This window comes from Sciurus carolinensis, chromosome 4, assembly GCF_902686445.1.
Source record: "Sciurus carolinensis chromosome 4, mSciCar1.2, whole genome shotgun sequence".
Taxonomy (NCBI): Eukaryota; Metazoa; Chordata; class Mammalia; order Rodentia; family Sciuridae; genus Sciurus; species Sciurus carolinensis.
Window position 1 is genome coordinate 156,385,913 of NC_062216.1, and position 14,274 is coordinate 156,400,186.

Consider the following 14,274-nt stretch of genomic DNA (forward strand, 5'->3'; position numbering starts at 1 on the left):
GCTGCTGAGCTTGTAGCTTTTGCAAGGGACTGAATTCCCAGCTAGAAACCCCTGGGCCTCCTTTTTTTTTTTTTTTGAGGAAGAGGAGGGGGTTGTGTCTGCTTGGAAAATCTGGACTGGGTTTCATCTCCTTTTTGAATTTAAGGAGTTCCCTCTATGAGAACTGACTTCCAGGTGTTCATCAAGTGAAACAGTGCTCTGTACGCTAGAAATGAGAAAGGATGACAGTTTCTGAGGCTGACTATTAACGCTTGGAGGTGCCCCCCATTCAAAATGCCTTTTAAAGCATTTGATACCTTTAAAGAAAAGATTTTGAAACCTGGAAAGGAAGGAGTGAAGAATGCTGTGGGAGATTCGCTGGGGATTTTGCAAAGGTAAAGTTTGAATGCAAACTTTAGATTTATTTCTGAGTAGCCTCACACTGCCAACATGTGAGAGACTTTGTATCATGTATGTAAAACCACATTTTAATGAGGAGGAGGTGGGTCAGAGTTGATGGCTTCTGGACCCCTCTTCCAGAGCCAATATTCTGTGCCAGGAAGAGAGTGTGGGAGATGCATGAGAAGTATTGGGTTGAATTAGGAAATATTGTTTATCCAGCAGGATTAGCACTTACTGGTGAAGGTGATGTTACATATGTTATGTGTGGCATTGAATTAGAAAAGATTTAGGAAGATGATATTTCATGTTAATAGTATTAACAAATGCAAGTTATGCTTTGAACTGAAATAAATTATTTTTCACCTTGGTTTTCACTATAACTGAAAATTAAATATTTGTAATTTTGTTAACTTGTTATGTAAAATATATAAAGTGGTTCCTGATTGTATAGTTTTCAAAGAGAAGGATAGTTACAAAATAGTTTGAAGAAGGTCACTTAAAAATGAATATTCATTAAAGCAGAAAATCTCACATAATAGTAGTGGGAAATGTTCAGTACTATCATATAATTGAATGAGATTTTAGTCCACACCCAAAGTAAATATTTTTAAAGTAAAATATATCATTATTGGCAGGAGAATTTTCCATAAATGGATGGATTGATGTGACATTTTAATCTGTTAAACTTTATAGATGTAGTAAATGTCTCTCAGGTTTTATAGATGAATTAATCAGTAATCCTTATGTGTAACGTAAAATGACTCCTTTATCTTTCTGACATAAATATATGCGAGAAATACCCTTGATAATCTTTTTATGTGTTTGAGTAATTATTTCTAATCCTGGTGAAGGAAAATATTACCTGGCATTTCCTTTTAACTTTTCTATGTTCTCTTTTAAATTTAAAAGACTTTTACATTTAAAGGATTATTTCTTGGCAACCTATTTCTGAGATTGTGTATTTTGTGTTTCATAACATACATGCTCCTGTTGGTGTTAAATATTTCGCTGTATCACTCTTGATGAGCTTTCATAATAAGAGAATGATGTTGAGTACCTTATTACTTTAGTAATTAAAAACAAAAGGACTTTGATCAGCTATGCTGAATATCACATATAGGTGAAAACCTAGCTCAGTGACTGTACCATAAACCAGTCAAATATAGAAGATGATTATAATAACATTTTTAAAGGAGTATTTTATCCTTCTGTTGAATACTCCCCAGGTAACATCTTATTGTGTGGCCTTCATTTGATTAGAAATACAAAAAGAAAGCACAATGGCTTAATTGGCTTATTCAAGCGATGACAAAGGAATCTGGCAGAGACAGGAAAAAAAACCATGACTTTGGATCATAGTCACTTGGTTTATAAAATACTTGCCCAGAAAAACCCCCAAAACCAAAAAATTCAGTAATTTTCTTTTGAAACTATAGGTTTTTTTTTTAAGCTTAATTGCCTTTTGAAATAGGAAATTTATCTAAGTGCTGGTTTTGCTATGTTTGATTAGGTAATACACATGAAGATCTCTTTGTTTACCAAGTAGATGTGCTTTGGGATATAACAGAATTAGTAATTTCCAAATTGTGTGACTTCAGCCCAAAATTGAGCTGTGGTTCTAGGCTCTTCGAGCAGCTTCCTCTGAATTGCATCATAGGACAATAAAAGAAATGACTAGCAAAATGCTTGAGGCAGAGAATGCACTATCCGAAGGCTAGATATTGTCATTGCTGTCGTAATTATGGAATGACTTTAGAAAAAAATAAAACTGAACCAGAATCTTTTCTTTTGGTAATTTCTAGGTAGAAATTACTGGAGGAGGAAGTAAAAATAGACATTACCACCAATCCAAGTTGATCCTCAGCTTGGTATTTGAGCAGAGCACCACAATTACTGAAAGCAGCTCTACCCTGCATTTGGTGTGAATTTTGTCTTTAAGATAATTACATGCAAAGTGCCCTGCCAAGTGGGCTTTTCCACCTCACCTCATTGATTTTCACATAAGATCAGTTGACAGAATCCAATATTCAAAACAAACAAACAACAACAACAAAAACACAAAGAACTGTTTTCTTTAAAAAAAATTTTTTTGTAGTTGTAGATGGAAAATGTATCTTTATTTGTTTTCATTTTTATGTGGTGCTGAGGATCAAAGCCAGTGCCTCACACATGCTAGGCAAGTAAGTGCTCTGCCACTGAGCTACAGCCCCAGTCCAAGAACTATTTTCTTGGTAAGAAAACTGTTGTAACTGTTTTCTTTGAAACTGTTTGTTTTGTAAGAGGCATTTGGAAGTTGGAAACCCTGCTTTCTAACTTAGTCAGTGGGAATCATAGATGTCTTATAAAGTTTGAGCCTGAGATCATCATCTCCATGGAATTCTTGAGATACTTTTTGATCACAGTGTTCCTCCTGATCAGAGAAGCATCTGAGACTTCACACATGGGGTTGATTATAGTCGGGCACTGTTAGCTTTCTTGAGAAAAGTCATCGATAAAAAGCAGCTGAACAAGGAACCAGCTAAAGGCAGGATAGTATTTCAGAAGGGTAGAATAACATTCCAAAGTGTCTAATTTGGAATACATAGATGACACAGAAGGCATTGAGCCTGGAAAGGAATGCCTGGAAATGGACATGCCGATTGGTTCAACCTCAGTGACAATGTGGGCATCTTCTGATTGCTTATGTGTAAAAAATAATAATGGCAAAAACATAGCATGTTACTGACACTGTAACTCACTTAATTCTATTAAAAACCGCATGAAGATGGGACTATTATTTTATAGATGAGGAAACCAAGATACAGAGAGGTTAAGTAACTTGTGCAAAGTCTTATGGCTTGTAAACTGCTGAGCTGGACTTCAAACCAGAGGTTCTATGCCCATCTTTTTGTTTTTAGTTTATTTTTAATTGACAAGTAATAATTACATATATTTATGAACTAGAGTGATACTTTGATGCATATATACAATGTTAAATGATGAAATCAGGGTAATTAGCATTTCCATCTCCTTAAACATTTATAATTTATTTGTATTAGAACCTTTGAATTCCTCTCCTCTAGCTCTTTATAAATAAATCCTGAGTTGTTGTGAACTGTGTCTCCCTACTGTGCTGTAGAACACTAGAATTTATTCCTCCAATCTAATGTATTTTAGTGCTGTTATCTAATTCTTCTTCCCCTTTCCCTTCCCTTCCTAGCCTCTAGTGACCATTGCTCTCCCCTATACTTCTGTGAAATCAATTTTAAACTTCTGCATATGAGTGATATCATGTGGCATTTGTCTATTGGTGCCTGCTTTGTTCTACTCATAATGCCCTCCAGTTTCATCCACGCTGCTGCAAATGTCTATGCCTATATTCTTTTTTTTTTGGGTGGGGGACCGGGAATTAAACTCAGGGGCACTTGATCACTGAGCCACATTCCTAGCCCTATTTTGTGTTTTATTAGAGACAGGGTCTCACTGAGTTACTTAGCACCTTGCTTTTGCTGAGACTGGCTTTGAACTTGCGATCCTCCTGTCTAGGCCTCCCAAGCTTCTGGGATTACAGGTGTGTGCCGTGGTGCCCAGCTATGCCTCTTTCTTAATCTTTCCACTGTATCGGCCCTCTGCATTCAGCAGTTGTGTGTTAAACAGCTCCATCAACAAAGCAGTGCTGAAGGTACTTTGAGATCAGGGGATGCTGGGTTGCCATGACCTCAACATCCTTGACGTTCCTGCTCACTCTGGCAACCTGACTGCAAAGGGGGCGGGGTGATTCTATTAAACCAAGTCAGATCACATCTCACCCCCACTCCAAACCTCCCCATGGTTTCCCATCGGACTCTGACTCAAAGCCAGTGCCTTTTTAGTGGTCTTCAAAGCCTCATTTGATCTGTAGGACTTTGAGAAGTCTCTGACTTTATCTCTGACAGCCTTTTCCTGCCTGATTCCACTTTGTACTCATGGCCTCCTCACTCTTATCGAAGCTCCCCCGACCCGTGTCTGATTGGGAGCCTGTGTGTAGCCTTCATCTCTGATACCATGGTTACTTCATTCCTGAGTCCACTGCTCTAGTCACTGGGTGGCTGAGGACAGAAGCTGGCTAACGTCAACTGGCCAAGTCAGCCTGTCCATGTGTTGTTTAGTACCTCTTTCAAGTGGACACTGTCTGGCCTCTGTGTGCAACCTAAAGATCTCACACTGTATGTCCACTCTTACTGGTTTATCCACGTCTCTTCCCCAGAACCCTTCTTCCCTGTCCTCCAATATTGCCCTTTCTAGACCCTGACCTGCCAGCTGAGCCTTTCACCACTGCCTATGAGTCCACAGGTGGCATTGTCTTGGAATGTTTCCCTTTCCATACAAAACGGATGGTCAGGTGACTGCTCAAAACTCTTCCTCTTGGAAGGATTTCTCCTTCTCACTTTCTTTCAGGGCTACCCCTGAGTGGGATTTTCATGCAGCAGCAGTCTGTTTTCAGCTTGCTCTAATTTACCAAACTTACCATCTGTGAATTACAGTTTTTTATTTTTTACTCCTGTCATTTGTTCAAAGGTGTGAACTGATGGAGAGGCATTGGCGCAGGAATTATAAGTCACCTGGGAGTCTGGACCCTCTGACGTAGGCTTTGCAACACCCTGTTGCTCTGTTGTGTTCCATCCCAGATGTACCACTTCCATCTTAAGATGTGTGTTATAACTTGGCAGGTTTGATGGTACTCAGGTCATGATGGGTAGTTTGGGCAACATGATCTTTTGATAGTCTATGGTTAGATGCTCCATCTTTACCAGGGCCTAGTAACATGCCAGGAGTTCAACTGTAGATGGCATGGCCTTGTTCCAGAATCTATGCTGTTTCTTCTATTAGGTTTTGCCAGAAACCTCATATGGTATTTTTTCCTATGTAGATTAATTTTATACCAGAAGTGTGCATGGATACTGGATAGCGTGGTCTTACTGGCAAGATTGCTCTTACTGCAGCCTGGACATGCTGAGGAACACATTCTTTCTTTTGGATCTCACTAATAAAAACTAGCAGCCTTTAATGTCATGGAACAAACGGGTTAGAATATTATTTCTTTTTAATTTTTTTTCCTTGTCAATGGATCTTTTATTTTATTTATTTATATATGGTGCTGAGTATCGAACCTAGGGCTTCACACATGCCAGACAAGCACTCTACCACTGAGCCACAACTCCAGCCCATAGAATATTATTGCTAAATGTGGAATTTACTGTCTCCAAAACCCAAAAAGGTATTCTAGATATCATGCTTCCTTCTTAGTGGTGGGAAGTACAAAATGCAATAGCCTTTCCTTTACTTTGAAGGGAATGTTCAGGAATGTTCCAAACCACTAGGTTTCTATGAGCCTTGCTATGTAGTGGACCTTGAATCTTTGTTCTGTGTCCTCTGGAACTTGTGTTTTACTGAGACATCAAGAGACTTATTACTTCTTACTTATGAGGTCTAAACAACATGTTGGTTATAATAGATGAATGTTCTGCAGAAGATCCAGAAGATCTCTCTGACAATAAGAGAGAACAAGACCATGAAAATATATCTATATCTATATCTATCTATCTATCTATCTATATATATATAATTATTCATCCATTTATGGAAAATTCTCCTGTCAACAATAATATATTTACTACATGCCCTTCTGGGATTCCAGGTTTCTTTTCATGGAGACTCAACTTCTTCAGCCAATGAATTCTGGTCTAGAACCCCAGCAAGAGAGTATGACTTTCCACCAACCTTAGCCTACCTCTCATACTTCAGTTCTTGATCTTTTCTGATTATATATAAGCAACATCCTTGTTGGCTGCACATTTATTTTGCCCTAAGAGCACCATGCCATCTGTGAGGTTCCTGAGGTCAGATCCCCTGATGGTCACTGCACATCTGCTGCCCTTGCCTTTGATGGTGAAGTACCTCCACTGGCCTCTAGTGTTCTAGGACCCTGTCATCCCAGTTGCCACTAGTTTTAGAATTGTACCTCCTGCCATGAAACCATCCTGCAGAAGATAGCAGCCTCTGAGCTTCTCAGTGTTGCTCACTGCAGCATTCTTTATTATCTTTTTTTTTTTTTGCGGTGCTGGGGATTTGAACCCAGGGCCTTGTGCTTGCGAGGCAAGCACTCTACCAACTGAGCTATAACCCCAGCCCTCTTTATTATCTTAATAAAGGGAATATCAAGCCTATTAGATCATGACCCAGTTTCATTGAGTCCCCACTTCAGATGTTCACTCACAGGGGAAAGGTTACTGACAGTCAAATCCACTTTAAGATGTGCTCTTCTGGGCTGGTGGTGTAGCTCAGTGGTAGAGTGCTTGCTTAGCACAGGTGAGGACCAGGGTTCGATCCTCAGCACCACATAAAGATGAATAAATAAAATAAAGGTATTGTGTCCATCTACAACTACAAAAAATATAGATGTATGGAGCCATAGGAAACCCTCAAGTTATTTTAAAAATAAAGTTATGGTGGCTTAACCTGTATTTCTGAGCATAATGCAATAATGACTAGAATTCAGTACATAATTACATTTAAAAAAGTAATCAGATTCCTCTTGAGGTGTATTTTATTTGTTTTCAAGAGGCACATTAGCAACATATTAGACCTATTTTTCTACCCTTTGCCAGGATGTTAAATTTTGTTTCATGGGATGACAATGTCCCCATATTAGTTTCCCAGGGCTGCTGTAACAAGGTACCACAAACTGGGTGTCTTAAAGCATGAGAAATTAATTTTCTTATAATCTGGAGGCTTGAAGTAAAAAATTAAGGTATCTGCAGGGAAATGCTATCTCTGAAGAAGATTTCATCCTTGCCTCTTCCTACCTTCTGGGATGGCTGGTAATCCTTGACATTTCTTGTCTTGAAGATGCATCAATCAAGACCTCCCCCCCCTTTTTTTTTTTTCGCTTTCTTTTAAAAATTTTTATTAGTTCTTTTTCAGTTATACATGACAATAGAATGTGTTTTGACATACATGAAGTATAACTTCCCATTTTGTGGTTGTACATGATGTGGAGTTACACTGGTCATATATTCATATATGAGCTTAAGAAATTTATGTCCGATTCATTCTACTGTCTTTCCCATTTCCATCCCCCCTTCCCCCAATTCCTCCCTGTCCAATTGGTGAACCTTCACTCCCCACCTATATTGTAAGTCAACATCTGCATATCAGAGAGAGCATTTGGCCTTTAGTTTTTTGGGATTGGCTTATTTCACTTAACATGATATTCTCCAGTTCCATCCATTTACTGGCAAATGCCATAATTTCATTCTTCTTTATGGCTGAGTAATAGTCCATTGTGTATATGTATTATGTTTTCTTTATCCATTCATCTATTGAAGGACACTTAGGTTGGTTCCAGAGCTTATCTATTGTGAATTGAGCTGCTGTAAACATTGATGAGGCTATGAAACAGTCGTATGTTGATTTTACATCTTTTACATCTTTTTGAGGAGTGGGATAACTGAGTTAAATGGTGGTTCCATTTCAAGTTTTCTGAGCCTTTCCATGCTGCTTTCCAAGTGGTTGCACCAATTTGCAGTCCCACCAGCAATGTGTATGAGTGGACTTTTTTCCTCACATCCTTTGCCAACATTTATTGTTACTTGTATTTTTTATAATTGCCATTCTGACTAGAGTGAGATGAATCTCAGTGTAGTTTTAATTTGCATTTCTCTAATTGCTAGAGATGTTTTACATTTTTTCATGTATTTGTCAACCAATCATATTTCTTCTTCTGTGAAGTGTCTGTTCAGTTCCTTAGCCCATTTATTGATTGAGCTATATATTTTTTTTGGTGTTAAGTGTTTTGAGTTCTTTCTATATCCTGGAGATTAATGCTCTGTCTGAGGTGTGTGTGGTAAAGATTTTCTCCCATTCTGTAGGCTTTCTCTTCTCATTCTTGCAAATCCCTGTCTTCATTGTCACATGGACTTGTCTCCTGTGTCTCTGTGTCTGCGTTTAAATTCTTCTCTTCTTGCAGTGACACCAGTCATTCTAATCAGGTATGACCTCATTAAAATTGTTATTTATTTATTTATTTTTATTTTTACAGACTGCATTTTGATTCATTGTACACAAATGGGGAACATCATTTCATTTCTATGGTTGTGCATGATGTAGATTCATACCACTTGTGTAATCATACATGTACAAAGGGTAATGATGTCTGTCTCATTCCACCATTTTTCATACCCCACCTCCCTCTCATTTCCTTCTACAAAATCTAAAGTTCCTCCATTCTTCTCTCAGCCCCCATCCCCCACCCCCACTTTATATCATCATCCACTCATCAGGGAAAACATTTGGCCTTTGGTTTTTTGGGATTGGTTTATTCCACTTAGCATGATATTCTCCAGTTCTACCCATTTATCTTCAAATGCCATAATATTTAGGCAATTAATAAATATACAAAAAAGTGTTCAACATCTCTAGTAATTAGAGAAATGCAAATTAAAACAACTCTAAGATTTCATCTTACTCCAATTAGAATGGCTGTTATCAAGAACACAAACAATAATAGATGTTGGTGTGGATGTGGGGAAAAAGGCACATTTTTACATTGCTGGTGGAGTTGCAAATTGGTACAGCCACTCTGGAAAGCAGTGTGGAGAATCCCCAGAAAACTTGGAATGGACCCACCTTTTGACCCAGCTATCACACTCCTCAGTTTATACCCAAAGGACTTAAAACCAGCATACTACAGTAATGCAGCCACATCAATGTTTATAGCAGCTCAATTCACAATAACTAGATTGTGGAACCAACCTAGATGTCCTTCATCAGATGAATGAATAAAGAAACTGTGGTATATATGCACAATGGAATATTATTCAGCCATAAAAATTTTGTTTAAATGTTGATAGACCTTTATTTTATTCATTTATTTATATGTGGTGCTGAGATTTGAACCCAGTGCCTCACACATGCTAGGCAAGCCCTCTACCACTGAGCTACAACCCCAGCCCCATGACCTCATTTTAATTAGATTATATCCATAAAGATTACATTTCCAAATAAGGTCTGAGTCACACGTATTATGAGTTAGGACCTCAACATGTCTTTTTGGAGGACACGATTTAATATACTTCTCCATATTGACAAATGATCCTGCTATGGTTTTGGTACAGTTTGAGTGTGTATCTCAAGCCTTTGTGTGTTAAAATATAATTCTCATTGTGGGGTATTAAAAGGGTGCAAATTTAATCTAACTATGGTATTTAGAGGTGGAGCCTTTCAGAGGTGTTCAGGATTAGATAAAGTCATTAGGGTGGGGTCCCAATGATCAGGTGGCTTTATAAGAAGAAGGAGAGATACACAGACATGCATGCATGCTCCCTGTGTCTTGCCATGTGATGTCCTGGACTTTGCCAGTAGGAAGACCATCATCTGATGTGACCCCTTGACCTCGACTCTCCAGAACCATAAGCCTAACTAAACCTCTTTCTTTATAGCTCAGACATTTTGTGGTATCGTGTTACTGGCAATAGAAAGCAAACTAAGACATCTCCCTTGTCCAACTGTATTACTCCACCCCTTCCAAATTCAGCACATTCAGAATCCAGTCCCAGGCATACTTTCCAGCTTTTAGCTATAAATGTCAGTCAGATTCTGCTCCTGATCCATGCAGGGATTCAATTCTAGTGATTGGTCTGATGGCCAGAAGGGAAGGTGGGAAATAGATCCTGACGAGCTCCAGAAGCTATGAATAGTCCACCTACTCTACCAGTGACCCACCTGGTCCTCATGGTCCTCATTCCAGTCAACTAGTGAGCCATCCAACTGAAGATCTCATTTTGCAGTCTGTTTCCAAGGACTCCTCACCTCAGGGTTAGTGCATAGTGCAAGAAGCAAAGTCCAGGACCTCTGAGCTCTTAAACCCTCATCCTTTCTTCTAACCATCTCTTCTCCTAGCCTGGGGAGGTACACACATACACACATGTATATGTATATATACATGCACGTGTGTCTGTGTGTGTGTGTGTGTCTGTATTTGTTTATTCATTTTGTGCCAGGGATTAAACCCAGGGCCTTGTTTGTACTATGTGCTCTATTACTAATCTACACCCCAGTCCCAAAGTTTTTTTTTTTTTCTTTTTCTAAGGCAGGGTCTTGCTCAAACTCACCATCCTTCTGCTTTAGCTTCTTAAGTAACTGGGATTATACGCATTCACCTCAGTGTCTTTTTTTTGTTTGTTTGTTTGAGATGGGGTTTCCCTATGTTGCCCAGGCTGATCTCAAACTTCTGACCTCAAGTGATCCTCCTGCCTCAGCCACCTAAGTAGCTGGATTATAGATGTCACCATGACTGTCTATTTTCTTATCTAAAGTTTGTTTTCTGTTTCTCCCAACTTCTTCTAGATATTTTTACAATAACTAAATCCTGTGAGTACTTCTTACAGCCCAATGCAATGGTTATCGGTCAATACACATGGAGTGAAGCACATCATATTGTATTTTTGACATAGAATATTTAATTAATTAATTAATTAATTAATTATTTGTGTTGCTAGGGATTGAACCTGGGGCCTTGGGCATGCAAGACATATTTTATATATTAGCAAAATAAAATAGTCTGTACCTCCACAAAGAAATATGTTGTATTTTTTTAAAATTTATTTTTATTGTAAACAAATGGGATACATGTTGTTTCTGTTTGTACATGGAATAACAGCATACTATTTGCGTAATCATACATTTACATAGGGTAATGATGTTTGATTCATTCTGTTATTTTTTCCTCCCCCCATCCCTCCCACCCCTCTTTTCCCTCTATACAGTCCCTCCTTCCTCCATTCTTGCACCCCTCCCACCCCCCATTATGTGTCATCATCCGCTTATCAGTGAGATCATTCGTTCTTTGGATTTTTGAGATCGGCTTATCTCACTTAGCATGATGTTCTCCAATTTCATCCATTTACCTGCAAATACCATAATTTTATTATTCATTATAGCTGAGTAATATTCCATTGTATATATATACCACAGTTTCTTTATCCATTCATCAATTGAAGGACATCTAGGTTGGTTCCACAGTCTGGCTATTGTGAATAGAGCAGCTGTGAACATTGATGTGGCTTCATCTCTGTAGTATGCTGATTTTAAGTCCGTTGGGTATAGGCCGAGGAGTGGGATAGCTGGGTCAAATGGCGGGTCCATTCCAAGTTTTCTAAGGAATCTCCACACTGCTTTCCAGAGTGGCTGCACTAATTTGCAGCCCCACCAGCAACGTATGAGTGTACCTTTCTCCCCACATCCTCTCCAACATCTATTGTTGCTTGTATTCTTGATAATCGCCATTCTAATTGGGGTGAGATGGAATCTTAGTATAGTTTTGATTTGCATTTCTCTTATTACTAAAAATGTTGAACATTTTTTCATATGTTTGTTGATTGCTTGTAGATCTTCTGTGAAGTGTCTGTTCATATCCTTAGCCCATTTGTTGATTGGGTTATTTGTATTCTTGGTGTAGAGTTTTTTGAGTTCTTTATATATTCTGGAAATTAGTGCTCTATCTGAAGTGTGAGTGGCAAAGATATTCCCCCACTCTGTAGGCTCTTTCTTCGCATTGCTGATAGTTTCCTTTGCTGAGAGAAAGCTGTTTAGTTTGAATCTGTCCCAGTTATTGATTCTTGCTTTTATTTCTTGTGCTATGGGAGTCCTGTTAAGGAAGTCTGATCCTAAGCCAACAAGTTGAAGATTTGGACCTACTTTTTCTTCTATAATCTGCAGGGTCTCTGGTCTGATTTCAAGGTCCTTTATCCATTTTGAATTGATTTTTATGCAGGGTGAGAGATAGGGGTTTAGTTTCATTCTGTTGCATATGGATTTCCAGTTTTCCCAGCACCATTTGTTGAAGAGGCTATCTTTTCTCCATTGCATATTTTTGGAACCTTTGTCTAATATGTGAAAATTGTATTTATTTGGGTTTGTGTCCATGTCCTCTATTCTGTACCATTGATCTACCTGTCTATTTTGGTGCCAATACCATGCTGTTTTTGTTACTATTGCTTTGTAGTACAGTTGAAGTTCTGGTATTGCGATACCCCGTTTCATTCTTCCTGCTAAGGATTGCTTTAGCTATTCTGGGTTTCTTATTCTTCCAGATGAATTTCATGATTGCTTGCTCTATTTCTGTAAGGTACATCATTGGGATTTTAATTGGAATTGCATTAAATCTGTATAGCACTTTTGGTAGTATGGCCATTTTGACAATATTAGTTCTGCCTATCCAAGAACATGGGAGATCTTTCCATCTTCTAAGGTCTTCCTCAATTTCTTTCTTCAATGTTTTGTAGTTTTCATTGTAGAGATCTTTTACCTCTTTGGTTAGATTGATTCCCAAGTATTGAAATATGTTGTATTGAAGTTGTCAATTGTAACCAGCAGAATCCACTTTAGCTAAAGTGCTATGCAGTTTAGGAGAACATGTTAGGAAACAATCAAGACTCCCTGGGAGACCAGTCTGGATGTTCTACTTCCAGGAAGAAAATAGCAGAAAGTATATTATGTATCATCCCACTGGATTGTTCTGGATAAAATGCAGTTGCTTCCACTGCCAGCTCTGAAGTACTGATTATACTTATGCTTTGTTTCAGAAATTCAGCCATAGCAGTCATGGAGGAACAGATGCTTCCACCATTGCATTTACCACCATTTGCCTCGCCACTTCTCCTGCACACTGCATCCTCTGGTTCCTTCCTTCTGCATCTGCAACTCACTCAAGCATTTCTGATTTAGTGGAGTTCGCCCCTATTTTTGTACCAGGGACTGAACCCAGGGGTGCTTAACCACTGAGCCACATCTCTAGTCCTTTTTAATTTAATTTTTTATTTTGAGACAGAGTCTCTCTAGGTTGTTGAGGTCCTTGCTAAGTTGCTGAGGCTGGCTTTGAACTTGAGATCCTTCTGTCTCAGCCTCCCAAGTGGCTGGGATTACAGGTGTTCACCATCATGCCTGGCTAAAGTCCACCTCTTAATCCTGTACTTTAGCTGCAAGAAAACCTAGGAAAAGCAGTTTTATCTCTGTTGTTTAGACAAGATTTCATATCTCAAGAGTCAGTTAACATATTGGAAAGCCGCAAATGACAGTTGTCTACTGCATAGTTTTGCTCTCAGTCTAATTTGGTAGAGATTAGTTTTAACTATAAGTTTAAAAAGTTTTTTTATTATACAATATTTTTAAAAAATTTCTTTTCGTAGAATACATTTTCTCATTAGCAATTCCCACAGTATAAAAATAATTTATTATTTATAGTTTTATATTTGTAGATAGATTATTTTAGGAAAAGTAAAATACATTTGAAGATTAAGTCTGTTTGGAATCTCTTCCTTAACTAGAATTTGTCTAAAATCAGAAGCTTTCCAAGATTTCCTTCCTAGGTTTAGAAAAATATAATCTGAGATTTTAGCTTCTCCTAATTTTTAAGTTTCCTTAGGACATGTTACCACTGATAGCTGTAATCAATTGAACAGACAGGAAAGTTTCCCAAAATTAAACACTAATTTTCTACAAAATCTTTACTCATGACTTAACAGTCTTTCCCTTCGTCCATTATTCCCCAAGACAAACACAGAAGCATGACCATATGTTGATAAAAATAAAGCTGAGTTGTCTTTAAGACGTTGATAATTAAAAGGGAAAAGTCTCATATGTAAAGTTTGGTTATACTGGGAGTCTTGTAAGCTAGAAGACAACCCTTTGACTCACCAGAATGTAGAATTCGGTCACATAGTTTCTTGGATACATTTCCTCTCAAACCTTCTGTCTCAACAATTAGATTCCAAAATAACCATGTGATTAGGAGATTTGTCTACCAATGGACTTATCTGTCATCTCCTCCTTACTGTGAGCTGAATGGCATGATGGAGCAGAGGTTAAGAGGCACAC

General features: G+C 38.2%; 1 protein-coding gene across 2 annotated transcripts in view; it reads left to right on the forward strand.

Moving 5' to 3' along the window:
• The first annotated feature begins 273 nt into the window (after positions 1–273).
• Positions 274–14,274, forward strand: part of Slc17a8 (solute carrier family 17 member 8) — a 49,530-nt gene continuing 35,529 nt past the window's right edge. For both annotated transcript variants that reach the window (XM_047550686.1, XM_047550687.1), the window contains exon 1: positions 274–374. In XM_047550686.1, coding sequence (XP_047406642.1) covers positions 274–374 — 101 coding nt within the window. The remainder of the gene's footprint in view (positions 375–14,274) is intronic.